Raw genomic sequence first — 25137 nt, forward strand, 5'->3', positions numbered from 1 at the left:
CAGCTCAGCAGCAAAGTCGTCGGGCTGTGAAGGCAGAGAGAAATTGACTAATTAGCAATGCGCACTAAAACTTGACGGTTCTCTCTATAACAGCAAGGGAAAGACTCGGTTTTTCTCCCCCTTTCTCTTTTCTTTCTTCCATAGATGTTTGAAATCGCAGTCATTTACGCTCGGCAGTTTTTACAATAGCCTTGAGCCATAATTTTGCGAGTCTCTCCAGCATCCATACCCCTGCATGGTCTCTCTCCACCGGCCATGCACGACCGTTTCTCTCCCCAACCGTGGATTTCCTATTACTCTCGTTACGACTCACTGAGCCCCAGGCCCAAGGATAATGATGTGTTGTTTCTTGGTAGCATAATTTGTCACACGTATATTTCTTCTTCTTCTTCTCTTGCAGAAAGCACAGCTCCCTCTCACACACTCACACACTTCTTGTTAATTCAGAAGAACAAATGATCAACGTCAACAAATAACCTGAAATAGTGACTTTATGAGTTGGAGTCAATGATTATTTTGAGGCAACGATCATAGACTTTTAAAGGAAAGGAATACATCTAAAGGAAAGGAGAACAAAGGAAAGCCAAGTGAGAATATTGGGAACCTAAAGATTTACTTTCTTTTTTGTCAAGACCATAAGTCAGGTAAGTTTGGCTTGTTCTCAAGCAAGCTGCTCACATCATTTAGTTGTGACAGGCGCTTTAGAGAATGTGGCGACTACGAAACAAGGTAGTACAGGACGCTTATATCAAGTTTACAAACACATTTCATATAGTAAATGCATGTTTAGCGTTGTACAACAACATACACATGTGCGTGTTTCATTTATATTTGTTGGATATCTGCATTGAATGAATAATTTCCGATACTCACGTCTGAATAGTCGTAACTCAGGTATAAGGGAAAACGCACACGCACAGTGATGATGTCGGCTGTGTGAGGGACAAACTAATTGCTTTTGTATCACTCCGTGCGTGCATTTGTGGATGTGTAAATGTCCTCATTGTGGGAGTGCAGCAAGATAAGAGGAGAACGATAAGTGTTAGCTGAATGCTGCATAGAATCCGTGCACGGCACCATAGGGGTTGCCTTTTCCTCTTATCCAACAACTTAAGTTGCGTTATCGAAGAGAATAAGGCGCTGCAGCATCTCCTATCATATTTTGTTTTGACAGTGCGCTTCAAACAGCAGCGTCCATTTAAAATGATCTTGTCTTGAAAGACTGAACATAGCAAAGGAATGGCACATTATTGGGACTATACGTTTTGTTTTCTCTTCCGACCTGAGCCAAAGTTCAAATGATACCGGACTGAACCATATTGTTCACTGTAGAATAATATCGGAGGGAGCAGCATGACGGTTTACTGGTTCAGTCGTATGCATATCCACCATTTAACCAAAATGCTCGGTGTAACGTGAAGGTATTAGAGACAATTCCATCCTGATTGCAATGATTATATAATGTTATGTTATTCACAAATAAATGGGCTAGAGGTAGGCTAAATGGCTTGCGTGGTGTATTTGTTGCCTAGGTGGCGTTAACAGTCAGGAAGTCATGTCCAGATCTGGCGATAGAACCTCCACCTTTGACCCTACACACAGTGACACCCTGCTGCACGGGCTCAACCTACTATGGAGGAAACAGCTTTTCTGTGATGTGACTCTCACTGCCCAGGGACAGCAGTTCTACTGCCACAAAGCCGTGCTGGCGTCCTGCTCTCAGTATTTCAGGTCTCTCTTCTCCAGCAGTCATATGCTCAACAACGAGGGGACCAACAACAACAAAGACCAGGGGAGCAGTGGTACCCCGTCTTCCTCCCCCGATGACAAGCTGATGGCCAGCCCCCGGCCCATCAACAACCTGGTCCTTCAGGGCTGCTCCTCCATCGGACTACGGCTAGTGCTGGAGTACCTGTACACTGCCAATGTCACTCTCTCCCTGGACACTGTGGAAGAGGTGCTCTCGGTCAGCAAGATCCTCAATGTCCCCCAGATCACCAAGCTCAGCGTGCAGTTCCTCAACGACCAGATCTCTGTGCAGAACTACAAGCAGATCTGCAAGATCGCGGCTCTGCACGGCTTGGACGAGACCAAGAAGCTGGCCAACAAGTACCTGGTGGAAGATGTGCTGCTGCTGAACTTTGAGGAGATGTGCGCCATGCTGGATGCTCTGCCGCCCCCGGTGGAGTCGGAGCTGGCCCTCTTCCAGATGTCGGTCCTCTGGCTGGAGCATGACCGGGAGACTCGCATGCACTACGCCCCGGACCTGATGAAGAGGCTGCGCTTCGCCCTCATCCCGGCCCCAGAGCTGGTGGAGAGGGTGCAGTCGGTTGACTTCATGAGGAGTGACCCGGTGTGCCAGAAGTTGCTGATGGACGCCATGAACTACCACCTGATGCCCTTCAGACAGCACTGCAGGCAGACCACAGCCAGCAGGTGAGGACACGCACACACACACGCACACACGCGCGCACACACACACACACACACACACACAAATAAGGGTTAGGAGCGGTGTGTAAGAAGTCATTGGAATAGGACAAAGGTTAGTAAAGGTACTACATACTGCATACTTGCATAAGGTTAGGGTTAGTGAGGATGCTTTAGAATGGTCTACCTTATTTTGCATACCATCTCAATTCCAACGCTACACTATAGAACTTAGTTAACTCTCTGTAAAATGTTTTTTTCTCTGTAAAGGTTTTAAGTGCTGAAAAGATGGAGGTACATACATTTAGTCAATAGGCAGATAGTTGTACAGTACATTCAGGCATTTCTTCTGAAATAACAGTTATCACATTATTCCAAAAATATATAGGTCACTCATAACTAAACATAGGCACACTTATAAAAATATGACATAAGAGCACATGAACATTTTTATTGACATAACCTGGGTAGATATCACCTATAACTTATAACCTATTTATACACAACCAGTAGGTATATTTATTTATTAGCAAGGACAGGAAAACAACTCATGGGTTATAGAGTTATAGTTCTGAGTGATCAATACTCAGGATAGTTGCTTGGTCTGCCTCACCTACAGTACACAACCATGGGACATACAGTACTGCATGGCCAGGGATGCTTGTCATGGTCTGTTTGTCATGATGAGCATTTTCAGAGATAGTTAATGGACAGGAGTTGACAGGGAGATGATTGATTGGTAGGGCTTTATGCTGCTGTTGTTTACAGAAAACAACTTAGTTATTATAAGTCTAAAATATTATGGAGCAATTTTGACTTTTATATTTGTCTAACATTATCTGCTTCATTCAGAAACAGTAGGCTATATGATTGGAAAAATATTCTCACAGTATTGTAGAAAATAGAAATCAACAATTATCTTGCACTTGTGGGGTATTATTTATTTACCAGTGTAATTTACGGCATGGGTAATTTCACTATTTCTTTCTCACAATATCTTTATGGAGCACATAAAGTGGAAATCCAATAAAATGTTATGTGCAATGGAGAGGGCCTGCATGTGCTGTAGCATGTAACCATTGCCTAGTAGAGTGAGATACCCATAGATGGGTCCAGATACAGCACAGATCTAGGATCTAGACTGCTCATTAATATCACAATCCACTGTTTCTCTCCGCTCAATTAATTAGCCTTATCTATGTCTAGTGGCCATTTGCATATGAGAATAACCCCCAAAACACGAGTCGGCCAGTATCCAAATGGATGCATGAGAGGGCGGTCATTTAGTCAATCGTAAAACGAGAATGATGCAAATGCCTGGAATTAATGGGCATGTTGTTAAAACGACTGTTACTTTGTGGTTAGTTGTTTAATTGCATTGAACTTAATTAGATGACTGGACTCAATGTACAGTAAAGTATGTGGCCCTGAAATCGTGTTTCACAAACCAACCCCACAGCTCAAGAATATGCTGCACAATTGGCTCAGAACTGTCACATGGAGAGTCTTTGCCAATGGAATAGCAACATTTTATGTAGTAGTTGATCTACTGTGTATTGCCCAGTCATAATATTATTTGCCTCACTGTATGGCACCCTGTAGAAAAGTTCTGATGAGTTCACACCTAATTGAACAGATATTTTTAAGCTGTAAACCCCCTTTAGAAAGAAACCGTATGAAAAACAAGCCATTGAAAGCTTTATCATAAATTCAGATAAGAAACAGCTGTGATATTACAAAGCCGATTTTCTGTATTTAGAGGTTACAATATTAATAACAATGTTGTTACCAAATACATAGGAAGTATTATCATGTAAATTCACATGATCGTTAAGATGTTACAGCTATGATCTATATAGCTCATATAGTGTTGGCCAATATGGACTTTTCTCCATGATGTGGAACATTATTTTGTTATCTAAATCTTCCAAATAGAATACAGTTACAGGGCATTCGGAAAGTATTCAGACCCCTTGACTTTTTCCACATTTTGTTACGTTACAGCCTAATTCTAAAATTGATTAAATCATTTTTTCCCCTCATCAATCTACACACAATACCCCATAATGACAAAGCATAATGACATTTACATAAGTATTCAGACCCTTTACTCAGTACTTTGTTGAAGCACCTTTGGCAGCGATTACAGCCTCGAGTCTTCTTGGGTATGACGCTACAAGCTTGGCACACCTGTATTTGGGGAGTTTCTCCCATTCTTCTCTGCAGATCCTCTCAAGCTCTGTCAGGTTGGAGGGGGAGCGTCGCTGCAAAGCTATTTTCAGGTCTCTCCAGAGATGTTCGATCGGGTTCAAATTTGGCCTCTGGCTGGGCCACTCAAGGACATTCAGAGACTTGTCCAGAAGCCACTCCTGCGTTGTCTGTGTGCTTAGGGTCGTTGTCCTGTTGGAAGGTGAACCTTCGCCCCAGTCTGAGGTCCTGAGCCCTCTGGAGCAGGTTTTCATCAAGGATTTCTCTGTACTTTGCTCCGTTTATCTTTCCCTCGATCCTGACTATTCTCCCAGTTCCTGCCGCTGAAAAACATCCCCACAGCATGATGCTGCCACCACCATGCTTCACCGTAGGGATGGTGCCAGGTTTCCTCCAGACGTGACGCTTGGCATTCAGGCCAAAGAGTTCAGTCCTGGTTTTATCAGACCAGAGAATCTTGTTTCTCATGGTCTGAGGGTCCTTTAGGTGAATTTTGGCAAACTCCAAGCGGGCTTTCATGTGCCTTTTACTAAGGATGGCTTCCGTCTGGCCACTCTACCATAAAGGCCTGATTGGTGGAGTGCTGCAGAGATGGTTGTCCTTCTGGAAGGTTCTCCCATCTCCACAAAGGAACGCTGGAGCTCTGTGAGAGTGACCATCGGGTTCTTGGTCACCTCCCTGACCAAGGCCCTTCTCCCCCGATTTGCTCAGTTTGGCCGGGCAGCCAGCTCTAGGAAGAGTCTTGGTGGTTCCAAACTTATTCCATTTAAGAATGATGGAGGCCACTGTGTTCTTGGGGACCTTTAATGCTGCAGACATTTTTGGTTACCCTTCCCTAGATCTGTGCCTCGACACAATCCTCTCGGAGTTCTATGGACAATTCTTTTGACCTCATGGCTTGGTTTTTGCTCTGACATGCAATGTCAACTGTGGGACCTTATATAGACAGGTGTGTGCCTGTACAATCAATTGAATTTACAATAGGTGGACTCCAATGAAGTTGTAGAAACATCTCAAGGATGATCAATGGAAACAGGATGCACCTGAGCTCAATTTCGAGTCTCATAGCAAAGGGTCTGAATACTTATATAAATAAAATATTAATGTTTTTTCTTTTGAATACATTTGCAAACATTTCTAAAAACGTGTTTTCGCTTTGTCATTATGGGGTATTGTGTGTAGATTAATTAGGACTTTTTTTATTGAATCAATTTCAAAATAAGGCTGTAACGTAACAAAATGTGGAAAAATGGAAGGGGTCTGAATACTTTCCGAATGCACTGTACATGGGCTACAATTCAATGACTACCAACACAATGAAGTTGTTGGGAGTAGTTACAGTTGGCTTACTACTAAACAAAAAGGGTTCTCTCTGTGTTTATGTTTGCAAGTGGTTGTTTTATTTATTCTATATCTGTTATGTAATCTGTTTCCCGGCTCTTGTCCCCCCCAACCCAACCCAACCCACTCCATACCCTAACCCACCTCCACACCACAACCCCTCCACCCCCTCCATACCCCAACACCTCCACACCCCAACCCCCTCCACACCCCAAACCCTCAACGCCTCCACACCCACTTTACTCCAGGATTCGTTCCAATAAGAGGATGCTGTTGTTGGTGGGTGGCTTGCCCCCTGGACCCGATCGACTCCCCAGTAATCTGGTCCAATACTACGATGACGAGAAGAAGACATGGAAGATCCTCACAAGTGAGTAGGAACCCTATCTTTTACCCAATGCTCCTTCCGTTATAAGCTTATTTAATAAAGAGGAATCAACATACCAACGTGTCAACATACACATTTTTCTACTTCATATTCATCATCTCCAGCACCACCCCATCATTAACATATTTGAAAACGGAGGGTTTCTATGTTTTGTATTCAAAATGATAGAGGAAGATAAGTGTTTCTGATGACATCATCAGCGTTGGTTAGGTTTACCCATTAAATTGTTGGGAGCATATATATACTGTAGAGCAGGGCTCTTCAACTCCTGTCCTGGAGGGCCGAAACACTTTTGTGTTTTGTTTCTACCTGGTAGTTAATTTAACTAACCTGGTGTCCCTGGTCTGAATCAAGCCCTAATTAGAAGGAGAGGATGAAGTGTTTCAGTCCTCCAGGACCGGAGTTGAAGAGCCCTGCTGTAGACTGCGACTTTCTTTCTTTACTTCTATACTGTTTACTCTCTGTTAGTCAGCACCTCTACAAAAAAAGCTCATGCTTTTTACTTTACTAACCTTTGCTAAAGGCAAAACCTCAGGAACGTTCAACTTGAAATAAACCACTTCTTAAAATCTTGTCATTGATTTGTAGTTGAAATCTGGTTAAATTATTATGTTGATTACTTTTTGTGAATTCAACCCAAAAATCGATTAAAGGGACATTTCACAATTAAACAACTTAATGTTCATTATCGCCAGCACCACCACAACATCAACATATGTGAAAACTGTGTATTTCTATGTTTTGTTGTCAAAAAGATGCACACCAGATTATATCAAAAATGTTTCTAATTATTATTTTTTTTTATTTTTTTTTAACATAATCTGGTGTGCATCTTTTTGACAACAAAACATAGAAATACACAGTTTTCACATATGTTGATGTTGTGGTGGTGCTGGCGATAATGAACATTAAGTTGTTTAATTGTGAAATGTCCCTTTAATCTATTTTTGGGTTGAATTCACAAAAAGTAATCAACATAATAATTTAACCAGATTTCAACTACAAATCAATGACAAGATTTTAAGAAGTGGTTTATTTCAAGTTGAACGTTCCTGAGGTTTTGCCTTTAGCACAGGTTAATTTCCAGGTAAAATGAGGGAAAGAAGAAAGGAGTTCCTTAAATCCTAGAGGTAATGATGTATCACTATCATTTTTAATGTACGGTTTTAAAACAGAGCGTGGCTTTACAGTCACACCACCATGCCTGGGTTCCCTTGTTTTTGCTGAAATCTCTTGGCAAAGATGCATGGCCAGATTTATATTAATCTAATAATCTAGTGGGGTGTAGATTTAACATGATAGAATTACATGTCACTGTCCAGCTGCTTTAAAATACAATAATATTAAGTTATAATATATAATTATGAAATATTGAATATGCCTGATAGATAGTAGAGAGATGGAAAGAGAAAACATCCCTCCAAGCTGATAAAACAATTTGGTAGTTGGACATGCATGAACATCTTGAAAAACCTTGCAAAGGCAAAATATAATTTTGTGGGTATTTTTTGCCCAATAATATGTTGAAATAAAAAATTTCCCGCAGCGTTGACAATGAATTTCATAATTTACAATTCATAATTATATCGATTTTATGGCATATAGTTGATGATAGAACTCTACCAGAATATATAATGTGCACAGAACACAAACAAATAATTTTCTGCAAATACAAAGAACAAGCTTTCTATTACAGTACTTGACTCAAGATATAGTGTTCTATGCTCTGTCTCACCTGACTATGTTGACCTTTTGAGATACACCACTATATTCTTGCTACATTCCAAAGATCAAACAAGTGCTAATGGAAAACCTTATCTGTCCTTTGCATCATCATCGTCATCATAATCATTATCATCTTCGGTGTCTATTGAGTTGTTGTCCTCTTGTCTGGCGGGGAGCATCTCTCACTAATGTCTCTCCATTCATATATATTAACTGGCCTATGCTGTCACAGACCCTGTATACTCTCTATTCTCACAATACAATACAACTTTATTGTCTATTTGTCACAACTGCTCTCTGGGTTCCCTTCCCAGACAACACACAAACAACACTCACTTTGTGCCCATAGTTATTTCTGGTCCTGGTTTGGTGGTGCGAGGATCATGTAACATGATACCATTTTAACACATACCATCTGTAGCTAGATAGAATTGTAGTAGTGTTTCCAAATATTACCCACCTGTCTACTGTCTGTCAATACTCAACAAGTTAAATGTCTGCTCTATTAAGTGTTATATTAATGGTATTTTAACATTTGCCTTTGGTTTTGTCATACGTGTTATCGAAAAACAGGTATGCATACACAATGACTTACAGCCCAATTGATATTTCACTGTTTACATTTTTTTTCATTAAAACTCATCGATATGTAAAACAGTGTAAAACAACTAAAAGGTCAATGGGGATTACCATTATTCAAAACTAAAAGTTAACACTCAAATGGTCCGTGTCCGAGTGAAGGACAAAACTGCAAAATCATCCCCTTAACGTAACACATCGATGGCCACCTGATGGAGCTGCTACACATTGGATGTGGAATAAGAGGATTATTAACATTCAATCATAACTTTTCAATAAGGCAAAGCCTGAGAAGGACAGCGTTTGATTAAGACATTTATCAACACAATTTAAGGAGAATCTGATCCCTCTCATCGGGTCAGATCACTGCAGCTCGTCTGTTCTAGAAACTAGAGGATCACTTGCTTGCCATCTAGTGTACCTATAGCACCATGAAGAAGCAGGGAGAGAAAGTAAGACAAAGACAGTGGCTCAGTTAAAGTAGTGACTGTCTGTCCACGGCCTGATTCTACAGTACCTGAGTCAACCTTGCATTAACACCTCATGGCTTCAAAAATGAGTATTTATCTAAGCACAGTACTGAACAAAAGAATGCAATTCGGTGGGATGCAACACTAATGATGTTAGATGGCAGTAGTAACGCAACGTTGGTTGATGCAGTTGCCGTTGAGTTATTCAGTCGACCCCGACCAAGCGTGTTTCTATGCGAGGTATCTAACTCCCTCTAGTGAGTCTGAGAGCTTACTGTAAAGCTAAGGCAAGGCCAATTCTAAGGGACTGGGTTTCTGCCCCATAGTGGTCTTACTGTTTAGGCTCCAGTGGTAAGTTAGGGGACAATTAATTGAAAAATAATTTGATATCAACATCTATCAACATCATGATCCCTGATCAAATTAATTAGCCAACTTGAACATGTGTTATGGATAGTAAAACCACTGTTTTGAGTATGTTATTACCTTTACCCCTTAATGGAGGCAGTAAAGATATCCTCACTTTCACATCAAAGTACCGTCTAATTTACCCTCAATGTATTACTGTTTTTTTGTTTTTTTACAGTATCAGGTGTTTTTTTTACTATGAGCAGAACTCACTAGACAACTATAGGCAGAAATTTAAGCAGGAATCTATGCTTCAAGATTGTTTTGATCACACGGACTGGGATATGTTCTGGGTCGCCACTGGGAATAAAATCTACGTATACTTAAGCAATAAGGCATGAGAACCCGGGGATTATCGTGTGATAACTCCCGACTAAGCCGAGGGCCGGGGAAACAGCGCTTAGGAGGGAGTTATCACACGATAATCCACGGCTTCGAGGGCCTTATTGCTTTTATAATACGGTTGCCAACATATTTATAAAAATATTGTCATTTTTTCATTAAATTATTATAATAATAATTTTTAAAGTAAATTTGTGGCCTCTCGAGTGGCGCAGCTGTCTAAGGCACTGCATTGCCAGTGCTAGAGGCGTCACTACAGACCCGGGTTTGATCCCGGCCTGTATCACAACCGGACGCAATTGGGAGTCCCATAGTGCAGCGCACAATTGGCCCAGCGTCGTCCGGGTTAGGGGAGGGTTTGGCCGGGGGGGGGGCTTTACTTGGAACATCGTGCTATAGTGACTCCTTGTGGCGAGCTGGGCGCCTGCAGGCGGGAGGGTGTTAAGAAGCGTGGTTTGGCGGGTCATGTTTCGGAGGACGCATGACTCGACCTTCACCTCCCAAGCCTGTTGGGGATGGAGATGAGACAAGATTGAAATTGGGGACAGAATACAAATAATTTGTCAATTCGTTTTTTGCATTCTTAAATTGCTACTCAAGCGGGCTGGTCGTTAGTTATTTTCTCATAAATCAGCTTTAATATTGCAGATATATTGTGGCTTCCATCAATGTAATTGTCTGCATCATTTCCAATCCCCCATATATTTTTGTTGTAAATATACAGTACCAGTCAAAAGTTTGGACACACCTACTCATTCAAGGGTTTTTCTTTCTTTATTTTTTTTACTATTTTCTACATTGTAGAATAATAGTGAAGACATCAAAACTATGAAATAACACTTATGGAATCATGTAGTAACCAAAAAGGTGTTAAACAAATCAAAATATATTTTCTATTTGAGATTCTTCAAATAGCCACCCTTTGCCTTGATGACAGCTTTGCACACTCTTGGCATTCTCTCAACCAGCTTCACCTGGAATGCATTTCAATTAACAGGTGTGCCCTCTTAAAAGTTAATTTGGGGAATTTCTTAATAATAATAAACTGAAATATTACATTTACGTATGTATTCAGACCCTTTACTGAGTACTTTGTTGAAGCACCTTTGGCAGCGATTACTGCCTCGAGTCTTCTTGGGTATGACGCTACAAGCTTGGCACACCTGTATTTGTGGAGTTTCTCCCATCCTTCTCTGCAGATCCTCTCAAGCTCTGTTAGATTGGATGGGTAGCGTTGCTGCACAGATATTTTCAGGTCTCTCCAGAAATGTTAGATCAGGTTCAGGTCCGGGCTCTGGCTGGGCCACTCAAGGACATTCAGAGACTTGTCACGAAACAGCTCCAACGTTGTCTTGGCTGTGAGCTTAGGGTCGTTGTCCTGTTGGAAGGTGAACCTTCGCCCCAGTCTGAGGTCCTGAGTGCTCTGGAGTAGGTTTTCATCAAGGATCTCTCACAGCATGATGCTGCCACCACCATGCTTCACTGTAGGGATGGTGCCAGGTTTCCTCAATACGTGACGCTTGCATTCAGGCCAAAGAGTTATATCTTGGTTTCATCAGACCAGAGAATCTTGTTTCTCATGGTCTGAGAGTCCTTTAGGTGCCTTTTGGCAAATTCCAAGCGGGCTGTCATGTGCCTTTTACTGAGGAGTGTCTTCTGTCTGGCCACTACCATAAAGGCCTGACTGGTGGAGTGCTGCAGAGATGGTTGTCTTTCTGGAAGGTTCTCCCATCTCCACAGAGGAACTCTGGAGCTCTGTCAGAGTGACCATCGGGTTCTTGGTCACCTCCCTGACCAAGGCCCATCTCCCCCGATTGCTCAGTTTGCCCGGGCGGCCAGCTCTAGGAAGAGTCCTGGTGGTTCCAAACTTCTTCCATTTAAGAATGATGGAGGTCACTGTTTTTGGTACCCTTCGCCAGATCTGTGCCTCGACACAATCCTGTCTTGGAGCTCTACGGACAATTCCTTTGACCTCATGGCTTGGCTTTTGCTCTGACATGCACTGTCAACCTTATATAGACAGGTGTGTGCCTGTCCAAATAATGTCTAATCAATTGAATTGACCACAGGTGGACTCCAATCAAGTTGTAGAAACATCTCAAGGATGATCAATGGAGTCTCATAGCAAAGGGTCTGAATACTTATGTAAATAACGTATTTCTGATTTTGTTTATAAATAAATTAGCAACAATTTCTAAAAACCTATTTTCGCTTTGACATTATGGGGTATTGTGTGTAGATTCATGATGGGGAAAAATTATGTAATCCATTTTAGAATAAAGCTGTAACTGTATATTGTTTTATATATTTTACTTTATTATTTTCCCCTAACCCTACCACCCCTCCCCTAATTGGAGTAAACTAATGGAAAACAACATTTAGGCTTCTACTTCCAGCTTATACATACTATATAAATTTTACGGACACAGTATATTTTACAATAGTTATCTATTGTTTGTTTTTAGTCCCATCCTTCTTCTACCCTCAACCTCTCCCATCTATCTCTGAAGACCATCCAGTTTTGATTTCTATTTGCCATATATTTTTCAACTGTGGTGTTTCACAAAAGTTCTGAACCTACAGTATATACATTTTACAGACACAGTATATTTTACATTAGTTATCTTGTTATTTTTTGTCCCATCCTTCAGCTCCACTCAACCCCTCCCATCTATCTCTGAACACCATCCAGTTTTGATTTCTGTTTGCCATGTATTTTCCAACTGTGCTGTGATGTTTCACAACTTCTGAACCTTTCTATTCTCATAGTTTTTACAGATTGTAAATTATTTTATTTTTTCCTAAGAGTATTATTATATTATTGATCGATTGACTATGACTTTTTAAATCACCCATTAGTACTATTTGCAGAGTTAGCTCCAGGTAAATGTTGCAATTCTTCAGCCATTCCTGAACCTGTGACCAAAATCAAGCTACATATGGACAGTACCAAAACAAATGATCTAATGGTTCTGTCTCTTCGCAGCAAAACCTGCAGAGCTGGGATGGTTGTATCCCCCATATACATAACATTCTATAGGTTGCAAGAATTGTGTATAGAAAACTCTAGGTTTTGAATCAAGCGTTGTTTTGTGTATCAGTTCATAAACCATGTGCCATGGAATCGGTACATCGAAAATATTTTCCCAACTATTTTGCAATCTATATGGCTCATCTGTCAATTTTTTGGTCCTTAAATGAAACTGGTATACTTTTCTATATATCACAATTTTCTTTAACCAATTATGTTCTTTAATGCATGGCCGACAGAAAGGTTCCTTACTTTCTCCCCCTTCCACTTGCCTCTTTCATTTTTGCAGTAATGCTGCAATTAGTTGATTGCAATTTTGAGTAGAGCAGACATTTCCATATATTTTTGTTAGCTGCATGTGTGACATAACTCCACCAGCCCTATTTATGATATAATTTACAAAGATTATACTGTTTAATTTATTTTATTTTATCAATTAGTATATTTGAGTTTAACCATAATAATTGTTGTAATATTTGTTCTGTCTTTTCTGGTGGATTAAACTGAAATTGCAACCTTCTATGGCTTGTTTTAAAATAGCGATATTTTGGAGATTATTTCATTTTCAAATAACCGAAAGTGAGAGGTTGTAATCTGAATAAAGGGAAAAAGGCAATTCTTGAACATGGGGTGAGACATTCTTACTAATCTTCTAGAGAACCAGTTTGGATTTAAGTATAACTTTTGTATGATTGAAGCCTTTAGTGAGAGGTCTAATGCTTTAATATTTAATAAGTTCTGCCCTCCGAATTCATGTTCATTATATAAATAGGCCCGTTAAATTTTGTCTGGCTTGCGGTTCCAAATAAAATGGAATATGTTTTGCTCATCTAAAAAACAAGTCGCTAGGTGTAGGCAAGGCCATAAGTAAATAGGTATACTGGGATATGACTAAAGAGATAATCAGGGTGATTTTTCCACAAATAGACAGGTACAGTTGAAATCGGAAGTTTACATACACTTAAGTTGGAGTCATTAATACTCGTTTTTCAACCACTCCACAGATGTCTTGTTAACAAACTATAGTTTTGGCAAGTCGGTTAGGACATCTACTTTGTGCATGACACAAGTAATTTTTCCAACAATTGTTTACAGACAGATTATTTTACTTATAATTCACTGTATCACAATTCCAGTGGGTCAGAAGTTTACATACACTAAGTTGACTGTGCCTTTAAACAGCTTGGAAAATTCCAGAAAATTATGTAATGGCTTTAGAAGCTTCTGATAGGCTAATTGACATCATTTGAGTCAATTGGAGGTGTACCTGTGGATGTATTTCAAGGCCTACCTTCAAACTCAGTGCCTCTTTGCTTGACATCATGGGAAAATCAAAAGAAATCAGCCAAGACCTCAGGAAATAAATTGTAGACCTCCACAAGTCTGGTTCATCCATTTCCAAGCGCCTGAAGGTACCACGTTCATCTGTACAAACAATAGTACGCAAGTATAAACACCATGGGACCACACAGCCGTCATACCGCTCAGGAAGGAGACGCGTTCTGTCTCCTAGAGAGGAACGTACTTTGGTGTGAAAAGTGCAAATCAATCCCAGAACAACAGCAAAGGACCTTGTGAAGATGCTGGAGGAAACAGGTACAAAAGTATCTATATCCACAGTAAAACGAGTCCTATATCGACATAACCTGAAAGGCCGCTCAGCAAGGAAGAAGCCACTGCTCCAAAACCGCCATAAAAAAGCCAGACTCCGGTTTGCAACTGCACATGGGGACAAAGATCGTACTTCATGGAAAATGTCCTCTGGTCTGATGAAACAAAAATATAACTGTTTGGCCATAATGACCATCGTTATGTTTGGAGGAAAAAGGGGGTTCCTTGCAAGCCGAAGAACACCATCCCAACCGTGAAGCACGGGGGTGGCAGCATCATGCTGTGGGGGTGCTTTGCTGCAGGAGGGACTGGTGCACTTCACAATATTGATGGCATCATGCGGAAGGAAAACATCACAAGACATCAGTCAGGAAGTTAAAGCTTGGTCGTAAATGGGTCTTCCAAATGGACAATGACCCCAATCATACTTCCAAAGTTGTAGCATTATGGCTTAAGGACAACAAAGTCAAGGTATTGGAGTGGCCATCACAAAGCCCTGACCTCAATCCTATAGAACATTTGTGGGCAGAACTGAAAAAGCATGTGCGAGCAAGGAGGCCTACAAACCTGACTCAGTTACACCAGCTCTGTCAGTAGGAATTGTCCAAAATTCACCCAACTTATTGTGGGAATCTTGTGGAAGGCTACCCGAAACGTTTGACCCAAGTTAAACAATTTAAAGGCAATGCTACCAAATACTAATTGAGTGTATGTAAACTTCTGACTCACTGGGAATGTTATGAAATAAATAAAGCTGAAATAAATCATTCTCTCTACTATTATTCACATTCTTAAAATAAAGTGGTGATCCTAACTGACCTAAGACAGGGAATATTTACTAGGATTAAATGTCAGGAATTGTGAAAAACTGAGTTTAAATGTATTTGGCTAAGGTGTATGTAAACTTCCGACTTCAACTGTATTTTCCTTTCCATGGTAGCAAGATCTTATCTATTTTTGCTAACTTTCTATAAAAAAAAATGTAGTGAGATCATTTCTTTCTTTCGGGATATGAATACTGAGTTTGTCCACTTCACCTTCAGCCCATTTTATTGGTAAACTACACGATAATGTAAAAGTTGTATTTTTTAGTGATCCAATACGTAATATAGTACACTGATCATAATTTCGTTGTAATCCAGAGAGGTTAGAAAAATTATCTAGATCCTCTATGAGGCTGTGGAAGGATCCAAATTGTGGATTTAAAAGAAAACATGAATAATCAGCGTACAATGACACCTTTGTTTTTAAGCCCTGGATTTCTAGCCCCTTGATATTATTGTTGCATCTGATTTTAATAGCTAACGTTTCGATGGCCATAATAAATTGATATGCCGATAGTGGATAACCTTGTTTTACTCCTCTTGACCATTTAATACTTTCTGAGAAGTAGCCATTTTTTAAAACTATTTTACACCTAGGGTTACTATACATAACATTAACCCATTGTATAAGAGATTCTTCAAAATTGAAATATTCCAGGCATTTATATATAAATTCCAGTCGTACTTTATCAAAAGCCTTTTCAAAGTCAGCTATGAATACTAGGCCTGGTTTCTCAGATTTTCATAGTGTTCTATTGTTTCCATTACTTGTCTTATATTATCTCCAATGTATCGTCCATGTACAAAACCTGTCTGATTAGTATGAATAATATCCGACAATACCTTTTTAATTCTATGCGCTATCCGAATTTCTGCATCACAACACTGAAGTGTAAGGGGTCTCCAATTTTTTTATGGACTGGATTTTTATTTTTAGCACTTGGGTCCTGTGCTGGAATAATGAAATCAGACCATTTTTATAGGAGTGGTTAAAACATGCTAATAACGGTCCTCTGAGTACATTAAAAAAGGTTTGGTATACCTCAACTGGTATACCATCCAGCCCTGGAGTTTTCCCGGACTTAAAGGCTTTAATTGCATCAAGAAGTTCCTTCTATGTGATTTGGCCTTCACATGAGTCTTTCTGTACAGCTGTAAACTGAAACATTATTAACAGAAAACTTTGGTTAGTGGAGATGGAGGAGACTGAAACGAAAACATATGCTACTTTGCTTCCTCTTTCAAAACATTGTTTGGTGAATCACGGGTGACTCCTTCATTTGTAACAAGTTTCAGCAAATTCTTTTTGGTAGCATTTCTATGTTGAAGATAAAAAAATAATTTGGTGCATTTTCCCCCATATTCCATCCAGTTCGCTTTAAAAAGTTCCTCCATTTCTTTTAGTTTTTCCTTTAACGTATTCTGTGCCTCTGTGGTACAGTTTTTATTGCTATCTATCAGTAGTTAGTCACTCTATTTACTTTGTTAATATGAATTATTTAGACCTAAATTGCTTTTGTTTTCAAAGATGAGTATTGAATTGCATGGGCTCTAAAGGCACATTTAAAAGTGTCACATACAATAAGGGCATCTGCTGTACCTACAGTGGCTTGCGAAAGTATTCACCCCCCTTGGCATTTTTCCTATTTTGTTGCCTTACAACCTGGAATTAAAATAGATTTTTGGGGGGTTTGTATCATTTGATTTACACAACATGCCTACCACTTTGAAGATGCAAAATAATTTTTTTGTGAAACAAACAAGAAATAAGACAAAAAAACTGAACCCCCCCAAAGTCAATACTTTGTAGAGCCACCTTTTGCAGCAATTACAGCTGCAGGTCTCTTGGGGTATGTCTCTATAAGCTTGGCACATCTAGCAACTGGGATTTTTGCCCATTCTTCAAGGCAAAACTGCTCCAGCTCCTTCAAGTTGGATGGGTTCCGCTTGTGTACAGCAATCTTTAAGTCATACCACAGATTCTCAATTGGATTGAGGTCCTGGCTTTGACTAGGCCATTCCAAGACATTTAAATGTTTCAGCTTAAACCACTCAAGCGTTGCTTTAGCAGTATGCTTAGGGTCATTGTCCTGCTGGAAGGTGAACCTCCGTCCCAGTCTCAAATCTCTGGAAGACTGAAACAGGTTTCCCTCACGAATTTCCCTGTATTTAGCGCCATCCATCATTCCTTCAATTCTGACCAGTTTCTCAGTCTCTGCCGATGAAAAACATCCCCACAGCATGATGCTGCCACCACCATGTTTCACTGTGGGGATGATGTTCTTGGGGTGATGAGAGGTGTTGGGTTTGCGCCAGACTTTGTGTTTTCCTTGATGGCCAAAAAGCTTAATTTTAGTCTCATCTGACCAGAGCACCTTCTTCCATATGTTTGGGGAGTCTCCCACATGGCTTTTGGCGAACACCAAACGTGTTTACTTATTTTTTTCTTTAAGCAATGGCTTTTTTCTGGCCACTCTTCCGTAAAGTCCAGCTCTGTGGAGTGTATGGCTTAAAGTGGTCCTATGGACAGATACTCCAATCTCCGCTGTGGAGCTTTGCAGCTCCTTCAGGGTTATCTTTGGTCTCTTTGTTGCCTCTCTGATTAATGCCCTCCTTGCCTGGTCTGTTGGAAAAGCATTCCAGGTGAAGCTGGTTGAGAGAATGCCAAGAGTGTGCAAAGCTGTCATCAAGGCAAAGGGTAGCTATTTGAAGAATCTCAAATATAAAATATATTTTGATTTGTTGAATGCTTTTTTGGTTACTACATGATTCCAGATGTGTTATTCCATAGTTTTGATGTCTTCACTATTATTCTACAATGTAGAAAATAGTAAAAATAAAGAAAAACCCTTGAATGAGTAGGTGTGTGTCATGTTGTATAATGATTAGAAGACAGGCGCAAGAATACATATTAGGTGGTTTTATTACTCCACCCAACACAAGGTACGTCATACAAAATGACGGCGACGAAGCCCGAAACAAACACGTGTATATATATAACACAGGGATGGTTCCAAAACAAAGAGCGATGTGTAAACCTCTAAACAATACACGGGACGAGACCCGTAATAACAAGAGCACAATACACGGTACTCACGAGACCAACGGACATGGGATAATAATCGACAAGGACACTGGGGAACAGAGGGCACATATATACACATACTAATCAGGGGAAATGGGAACCAGGTGTGCGTAATGAGACAAAACAGTCCGGGGTTGGTGGTAATGATCCAGGTCAGTGACGCCTTGAAGACCGGTGACGTAGACCTCCAGAGCTGGTGAACGGAATGAGCAGCAGTACAAGGGGGATCTGTGACAGTGTGTCCAAACTTTTGAATGGTACTGTATATATACAGTGCATTCGGAAAGTTTTCAGCCCTTGACTTTTTCCACATTTTGTTATGTTACAGCCTTATTCTAAAATTGATTAAATACTTTTTTCCCCTTATTAATCTACACACAATACCCCATAATGACAAAGTTTAAACAGGTTTTTAGAAATGTTTGCAAATTCATAAAAATAAAAAACAGAAATACTTTATTTACATAAGTATTCAGACCCTTTGCTATGAGACTCGAAATTGAGCTCAGGTGCATCCTGTTTTCATGGATCATCCTTGAGATGTTTCTACAACTTGATTGGAGTTCACTTGTGGTAAATTCAATTGATTGGACATGATTTGGAAAGGCACACACCTGTCTATTTAAGGTCCCACAGTTGACAGTGCATGTCAGAGCAAAAACCAAGCCATAAGGTTGAAGGAATTGTCCGTAGAGTTCCGAGACAGGATTGTGTCGGGGCACAGATCTGGGGAAGGGTGCCAAAAAAATTCTGCAGCATTGAAGGTCCCCAAGAACACAGTGGCCTCCATCATTCTTAAATGGAAGAAGTTTGGAACCACCAAGGCTCTTCCGAGAGCTGGCCGCCCGGCCAAACTGAGCAATCGGGGGAGAAGGTCCTTGGTCAGGGAGGTGACCAAGAACCTGATGGTCACTGTGACAGAGCTCCAGAGTTCCTCTGTGGAAATGGGAGAACCTTCCAGAAGGACAAACATCTCTGCAGCACTCCACCAATAAGGCCTCTATGGTAGAGAGGCCAGACGGAAGCCATCCTTAGTAAAAGGTACATGACAGCCCGCTTGGAGTTTGCCAAAAGGCACCTAAAGGACTCTCAGACCATGAGACACAAGATTCTCTGGTCTGATGAAACCAAGATTGAACTCTTTGGCCTGAATGCCAACCGTCACGTCTGGAGGAAACCTGGCACCATCCCTACGGTGAAGCATGGTGGTGGCAGCATCATGCAGTGGGAATGCTTTTCAGCAGCAGGGACTGGGAGACTAGTCAGGATCGAGGGAAAGATTAACAGAGCAAAGTAGAGAGAGATCCTTGATGAAAACCTGCTCCAGAGCGCTCAGGACCTCAGACTGAGGTGAAGGTTCACCTTCCAACAGGACAACGACCCTAAGCTCACAGCCAAGACAACGCAGGAGCAGCCTTGAACCTGATCAAACATCTCTGGATAGACTTGAAAATAGCTGTGCAGCGACACTCCCCATCCAACCTAACAGATCTTGAGAGGATCTGCAGAGAAGGATGGGAGAAACTCCCCAAATACAGGTGTGCCAAGCTTGTAGCGTCATACCCAAGAAGACTCACAGCTGTAATCACTGCAAAATGTTCTTCAACAAAGTACTGAGTAAAGGGTCTGAATACTTACAGTACCAGTAAAAAGTTTGGACACACCTGCTCATCCAATGGTTTTTCTTTATTTTTACAATAATTTATATTGTAGAATAATAGTGAAGAAACTATGAAATAACACATATGGAATCATGTAGTAACCAAAAAAGTGTTAAACAAATCAAAATATACTTTATATTTGAGATTCTTCAAATAGCCACCCTTTGCCTTGATGTCAGCTTTGCACACAGATGTGGGCTCTGGCATTTGCAACCATTTTCATTTTTCACTCACTTAATCCCACCTTCCATCACAATACACATGCACATACCCACATACTGTGCCTTTTATGTCCTCGGTTTGCTGTGTTTATATCCCTACCATGTTGATTCCTACCTAATTTCTGGCTTTAAGTCCTTTTGTGTTCCAGTTACTTATATTTGAAGATGTATTACAGTTTTTTTCGATTGCTAATAAGCATTGTTCAATACTGCGGATACATGTGCAAAACTCTAAATACAGTTATCACAACAACACTCTGTGGCAACCTGTGGATAATTTGTCATTGCTTTGACACAAAATGCATTCAATGACAACATCTTTCAAATTACATAAATACTTGTCTCACAAAAACACATTCACCAACAAAACTCTATGTATCTACAGACCATTTTGCAAATGTTAAGATACCCTTATCAAAACTGTTAAACTCAAGTTCAAAAGCTAGTGAAAATTGAATTAGACTGCAATTAAAATAATAATAATAACTCTTAATTATTCACAGCTGATTTTCATTCTACATTACGTAACTGAAGACCTACCCAGGTGTTTTCCATTTTTATGTCATTACCATCTTTACAAAAGGGGACATCTTTGGAATATATTTTACATAAACATGGACCCAGCCAGAGATCGTGTAGTGGATAACAGAGGTGGAAGAGTTGCCGGGAGAGGCAGAGGATTACGTGTCTGTGGTGGAAACGACTGAGGAGAAGACCCAGAGTTGTAGTGTCAGATGAGATTAGGGCTACAATCATTGATCATGTTGTCAATCATGGTCTATCAATGAGAGATGCTGGTCTCAGAGTGCAGCCAAATGTGCAACGCTCAACTGTGTCATCTATTATAAGAACCTTCCAGCAAACTAACAAGTAAGATACGCATTCTGCATGGGCATCTAGCTGTACTGAATATTACTGTAGAGTAGTAAATCGAACAAAAGCTCTCTGAACCGCTTATGTGTAATTTTATTTCTGTTTTAGGACCCAACAGTTACCAAATGGAGGGGGGAGAGGTAGGATTTTCTCTACTCAGCAGGAAGCTGAGTAGACATTAGCAACAATGCCATAAAACTCAAGAGAGAGTGTTGGCAGACAATAATACATTTCAAAATGTTGAAAGTGTAAGCACGACAACCATTGCTAGAGTCTTGACAAAGCATGATTTCAGCATGAAGCAGGGGTACACTGTTTCCTTTGAGAGGAACTCTGATCGTGTCAAGGAACTCCGGTACCAATATGTCCAGGTAAGATGTCTATATCCTGTAATACAGTACTGTTTTTACTGTAAACAAAACCCACCAGAGCGCTGCACACTCAGCAGTGATTTCAGTTACAGTATACTGTAATGTAAACTACTGTTATAGAATAATTGTTATGTTGCCCTGTGGATTTACAATATTTTAGAATGTCATGGAGCTTGAAGCCAACACCCCACATGTTTGTCTTTGTGGATGAGACTGGTTTTAACATGACCAAAACACGCCGACGTGGAAGGAATGTGATTGGGAAAAGAGCAACAGTGAATGTCCCGAGCCAGAGGGGTGCCAACATCACAATGTGTGCCGCAATATCCTCTGAAGGATTGCTGTTAGATAAACCACTAATTGGGCCATACAACACAGAGCGCCTCATTTCATTCATGGATGACCTCTATGGAAGGCGTTTGCCAGGTGAAGAACGAGGGCAAGTCAGAAGGAATATGGAAACCTGGGTGATTGTATGGGACAATGTGGCATTTCACCACTCCCATGCAGTCACAGAGTGGTTTGCAGCCCATCCCGGGATGGTGTCACTTTTCCTCCCCCTTACTTTCCCTTCCTCAACCCCATAGAATAATTATTTTCCTCATGGAGGTGGAAAGTTTATGTCCACCATCCACATGATGAAATGTCACTCTTGGACGCAATGAATGCAGGATGCCTGGATATCTCTGCAGAAGATTGCCAGGGATGGATCAGGCATGCAAAGAGATTATTTCCTAGGTGTATCGCGCGAGAGGCCACACGGTGTGATGTGTATGATAACTTGTGGCCCAATGCAACAGACAGGGTTGACTAGCATTGTTATACAGTGGGGGAAAAAGTATTTAGTCAGCCACCAATTGTGCAAGTTCTCCCACTTAAAAAGATGAGAGAGGCCTGTAATTTTCATCATAGGTACACGTCAACTATGACAGACAAATTGAGATTTTTTTTCTCCAGAAAATCACATTGTAGGATTTTTAATGAATTTATTTGCAAATTATGGTGGAAAATAAGTATTTGGTCACCTACAAACAAGCAAGATTTCTGGCTCTCACAGACCTGTAACTTCTTCTTTAAGAGGCTCCTCTGTCCTCCACTCGTTACCTGTATTAATGGCACCTGTTTGAACTTGTTATCAGTATAAAAGACACCTGTCCACAACCTCAAACAGTCACACTCCAAACTCCACTATGGCCAAGACCAAAGAGCTGTCAAAGGACACCAGAAACAAAATTGTAGACCTGCACCAGGCTGGGAAGACTGAATCTGCAATAGGTAAGCAGCTTGGTTTGAATAAATCAACTGTGGGAGCAATTATTAGGAAATGGAAGACATACAAGACCACTGATAATCTCCCTCGATCTGGGGCTCCACGCAAGATCTCACCCTGTGGGGTCAAAATGATCACAAGAACGGTGAGCAAAAATCACAGAACCACATGGGGGGACCTAGTGAATGACCTGCAGAGAGCTGGGACCAAAGTAACAAAGCCTACCATCAGTAACACACTACGCCGCCAGGGACTCAAATCATGCAGTGCCAGACGTGTCCCCCTGCTTAAGCCAGTACATGTCCAGGCCCGTCTGAAGTTTGCTAGAGTGCATTTGGATGATCCAGAAGAGGATTGGGAGAATGTCATATGGTCAGATGAAACCAAAATATAACATTTTGGTAAAAACTCAACTCGTCGTGTTTGGATGACAAAGAATGCTGAGTTGCATCCAAAGAACACCATACCTACTGTGAAGCATGGGGGTGGAAACATCATGCTTTGGGGCTGTTTTTCTGCAAAGGGACCAGGACGACTGATCCGTGTAAAGGAAAGAATGAATGGGGCCATGTATTGTGAGATTTTGAGTGAAAACCTCCTTCCATCAGCAAGGGCATTGAAGATGAAACGTGGCTGGGTCTTTCAGCATGACAATGATCCCAAACACACCGCCCGGGCAATGAAGGAGTGGCTTCGTAAGAAGCATTTCAAGGTCCTGGAGTGGCCTAGCCAGTCTCCAGATCTCAACCCCATAGAAAATCTTTGGAGGGAGTTGAAAGTCCGTGTTGCCCAGCGACAGCCCCAAAACATCACTGCTCTAGAGGAGATCTGCATGGAGGAATGGGCCAAAATACCAGCAACAGTGTGTGAAAACCTTGTGAAGACTTACAGAAAACGTTTGACCTGTGTCAATGCCAACAAAGGGTATATAACAAAGTATTGAGAAACTTTTGTTATTGACCAAATACTTATTTTCCACCATTATTTGCAAATAAATTCATAAAAAATCCTACAATGTGATTTTCTGGATTTTCTTTCTCATTTTGTCTGTCATAGTTGACGTGTACCTATGATGAAAATTACAGGCCTCTCTCATCTTTTTAAGTGGGAGAACTTGCACAATTGGTGGCTGACTAAATACTTTTTTTCCCCACTGTATATCTGTTTGATATTATGATATTAAAGACAAATTTACACATTTTCAAGTGGTAGCTGTTTTTAGAGTTTTGTAGGTCATGATACTATGAATGACAACGTGTGTATGTCGTGAAATATTTGGTAGAAATATATTGGTAGAAATATTTGCTTTTGAGACATGTAGGATGTGCATTGCCAAGTTGCATGTTGTTTTGATAACTGTATTTAGAGTTTTGCACATGTATCCGCAGTATTGAACAATGCTTGTTAGCAATCGAAAGAAAACTGTAATTCAATAATTTTCCTTTCTTCTAATGCTATTTTCGTGCAAGTCTTTTGCCTTTTAACCATTATTTTATCCTTAAAGAATGCAAATTTTGCAACGATTGGGCGCTCGTATCGCTGTCCTTTCCTTCCGAAACAGTGTACACGTTCGAGTTTTATTTTGTCGACAGTGTTGCGTTCGTAATATTTATCAATAAACTTCTAAATCAGTGTAGTGCTACTATTTAGTCCATTTTAGAGATATTGAATATTGCGATTTCTCATGAGGCACTCTGCACTGCAATCTTCAGTCCATCTTCAGTCCGCTATCTCAGGGCAGACATTTGACGAACTGACTTGTTGGAAAGGTGGCATCCTATGACGGTGCCACATTGGCGAGTCCGAGCTAACCAAGTTAGTTGGTGATGTTAATAGTGACGTTTCCGTTGAGGGCACATGAGTGGAAGAACTGTTTATGGTCCTGGCACTGGTTGGTGACAGCCAGTGCTAGCCTCTTCTTTGGCAGAGAATGGGACGTCCTACTCACATCATTGGCAGCTAAAATGGCACTCCAGCACTTTCTGTTCTCCTTGTTAGGAGCTGCCAATAACTATTGAGTGAGCTCTCACACCGATGACCACTCACAGGCATTATTTCCCTTGCCTAAAGGCCGCATCGGATAACTTTTGCATTCTGAAGTTGCTACCTAAGCGAGCTGGTCGTTAGTTATTTTCTCATGTTTTGACCCATTTGTTAATTCTACGTTGCTATGCTAAACAAATCATTGGCATGTAGCTAGCTAGCAGAGATTCAATGATGATGAGAGACAAGAACTTCAATAAATAATGATTTCATAAATATCCAATAGGCCTACATAGGCCGCACTGCACTGGTTAAT

At 40.7% G+C, this 25137-nt stretch overlaps 1 protein-coding gene across 1 annotated transcript in view; it reads left to right on the plus strand.

Moving 5' to 3' along the window:
* The first annotated feature begins 236 nt into the window (after positions 1–236).
* The window catches only part of LOC121581023 (kelch-like protein 14), a 60384-nt gene continuing 35483 nt past the window's right edge, over positions 237–25137 (plus strand). The window contains exons 1-3 of the mRNA XM_041896330.2: positions 237–644; positions 1533–2436; positions 6228–6349. Of these exons, the coding sequence (XP_041752264.1) occupies positions 1556–2436; positions 6228–6349 (1003 nt within the window). The 5' untranslated portion in view covers positions 237–644; positions 1533–1555. The remainder of the gene's footprint in view (positions 645–1532; positions 2437–6227; positions 6350–25137) is intronic.

Source organism: Coregonus clupeaformis, chromosome 14 (genome assembly GCF_020615455.1).
Source record: "Coregonus clupeaformis isolate EN_2021a chromosome 14, ASM2061545v1, whole genome shotgun sequence".
NCBI classification, from domain to species: Eukaryota; Metazoa; Chordata; class Actinopteri; order Salmoniformes; family Salmonidae; genus Coregonus; species Coregonus clupeaformis.